The sequence below is a fragment of the Amphimedon queenslandica genome, unplaced genomic scaffold (genome assembly GCF_000090795.2).
Source record: "Amphimedon queenslandica unplaced genomic scaffold, v1.1 AMPQUscaffold_10207, whole genome shotgun sequence".
Lineage (NCBI taxonomy): Eukaryota > Metazoa > Porifera > Demospongiae > Haplosclerida > Niphatidae > Amphimedon > Amphimedon queenslandica.
In genome coordinates, this window is record NW_003549522.1 from 3,592 (window position 1) to 5,659 (window position 2,068).

Here is a 2,068-nt window from a genome sequence, read left to right on the forward strand (position 1 = left end):
AGCCAGACCATTCCCCAGCCTGCAGTCATTGGGGTGGAGGCTGGGGAATGGTCTGGCTAGCGAGACTAACCTAGGTGCTAGCCGGGTTGAGTCTAATGAAGAATAACGGCGATCAAGAAGGCTGTAGACAGGTATAGCAGCTGTTTTCCAGTAGTATAGACTGCTAGTTGAATGCCTGCTTCTTTAGAGGACCTTGTCTGTTTTTATTTTATAAAATAAAAAACATTAATTTTGTTAAAATAATAATGAGATGCAAATGATATTCAAGAGTGTGATGTAAGCTTGAACGTAATGATTCATCATGGCGGCCCCTTTGAACTAGAGCGGAAGAACCCATTCAGAATCTTCCAGAGTACCTAGAGACTCAAAAATTGCTACAGATTTTCGGAAGAACCCGTTATGCAACTATACTAAGTTTCAGGTTGCTAGCATTAGTAATAAAAAAGTTATAAGGGATGGTGCTTGGGCAACTCAACTGAAACCAACTATACTGATAAATTACAGCCAGTCACATTATAGAAATAATTCCCAGCACTCAATGAGTCCCGAAGCTGCGAAGGTGAGCACCTATGAAAATATCCATCCCAAGTCAGCCGAGAGTGCTGTGATCTCCCAATACTATCAGGGACTCTGAGTTCTTTGGTATATTTATCTGCACGATATGAGAACAGGTGATGAGGCCATGCAGTAGAAGCAGCATTTGGCACCATTATAATCTTTTCAGCATAAGTAGTACAGCTCTTAAGTACACAGGTAATGACATTTAGAATTTAGAATTGATTAAATCAGTTACATGTATGTAACAGCAAAAAATAATGATCAGAAATTAATCAGAATTGGGTCATCCTTTGTCTTGTCCAATTGGTAGGCAAGGAGAGTTACCCCTCCATCAAGATTCTCATGGACACGCAACATTATGTAATCATTTTGACCATCACCAACACATACCTAAAGTACCGGCAATAGTATAAAATTTAATATCTTATGGAATACAGATTATAATTATCAATGTAACGATTATTATAACAATGAAACCACAGATCACTTTTTGCAAATTATAGGTTGACTTGCAAAGAATCAAAGACACCATCTATCATCAAGGGATTGTAAAAAAGCAACTTTGAAAATAAGCAGCTATACTAAATAATTTGACAGATACAAAATCAAGTCTATTTAATCTTAAAGCAAAGCATCAGCTATACAGCCTACAACTATAATATTAGTGGATTTATTAATTTAATTAGTGACTTTCTTTATGTGTTAGGCTATGATTATTTCTTGTGGTACATTCATTTTCCAAAATGCAACAATTAAGATGAACCCTCCCCCCCACTAATATTACCAACTGGGATATTCATCACCAAAATTAAGGTTAAACTTAAAATTGCCCCAACCCCTTAACCAAACCTAACCCTAAGGGAGGATCCCAGGTTAGTGCTGGTATCTATGCCATTTGACTCACTGACCCCACAGTATCTCTTACTTTAATAATGTAATTCACTCCTTCTACCACTTGAGAGCGAAATGAAATGGCCTTGAACTCCGTAAATTTTCTACCAGACTGTTTCTCTACAAATACTTTCACCTAAAGATATTTATTATACATATCGTATGTCTGTTTATTTTTTGGTAAATTTTTTTTGTGAATTTTAATGCTTCAAGGTTCTTTGCTCCGTCACAAAATTAAAATCACACCATTAACACGCAGTGCAGTTTGCAACGCAAGCATAAATACTATATAGCCACTATTATTTGCGAGTACTAATTTTTTGCATTTTTTGCGAGTGGCTTTAAAATCGCAAAAATTAGTACTTGCATTTATTAGTAATTTAGGTTTATTAACAGTTATTAATTGGGAAAAAGAGCAAAATTGCAAAAATTAGTACCGTATAATTAGAAATTTCTGTGGCCCAAAATTTTTGTGAATTTGAACAAAATCGCAAAAATTAAATCCTCAAAAATAGGTAAATTAAAAGGTGTGGCTCATCACGCCTTTTCTCAGTGTAATTATAGTGAAGCACATGGCACTGTTCCAGTATAATTTTAAATCAGAGTCAAAGAGTAATCC

General features: G+C 35.5%; 1 protein-coding gene and 1 long non-coding RNA gene across 2 annotated transcripts in view; both read right to left on the reverse strand.

The window, feature by feature from the left end:
* LOC105315446 (neurotrypsin-like) overlaps nucleotides 1-710 on the reverse strand; it is a gene marked incomplete at its 3' end in the record, with an annotated part of 3,989 nt that extends 3,279 nt beyond the window's left edge. The window contains exon 1 of the mRNA XM_011410099.1: nucleotides 503-710. Coding sequence (XP_011408401.1) covers nucleotides 503-710 — 208 coding nt within the window. The remainder of the gene's footprint in view (nucleotides 1-502) is intronic.
* Nucleotides 711-717: 7 nt separating this feature from the next.
* On the reverse strand, nucleotides 718-1,625 carry LOC105315445 (uncharacterized). Its single transcript, XR_898196.2, has 2 exons — nucleotides 1,484-1,625; nucleotides 718-948 (listed from the first exon to the last, which is right to left on the reverse strand). It is a non-coding gene; the product is annotated as an uncharacterized LOC105315445 (long non-coding RNA).
* Nucleotides 1,626-2,068: the final 443 nt, after the last annotated feature.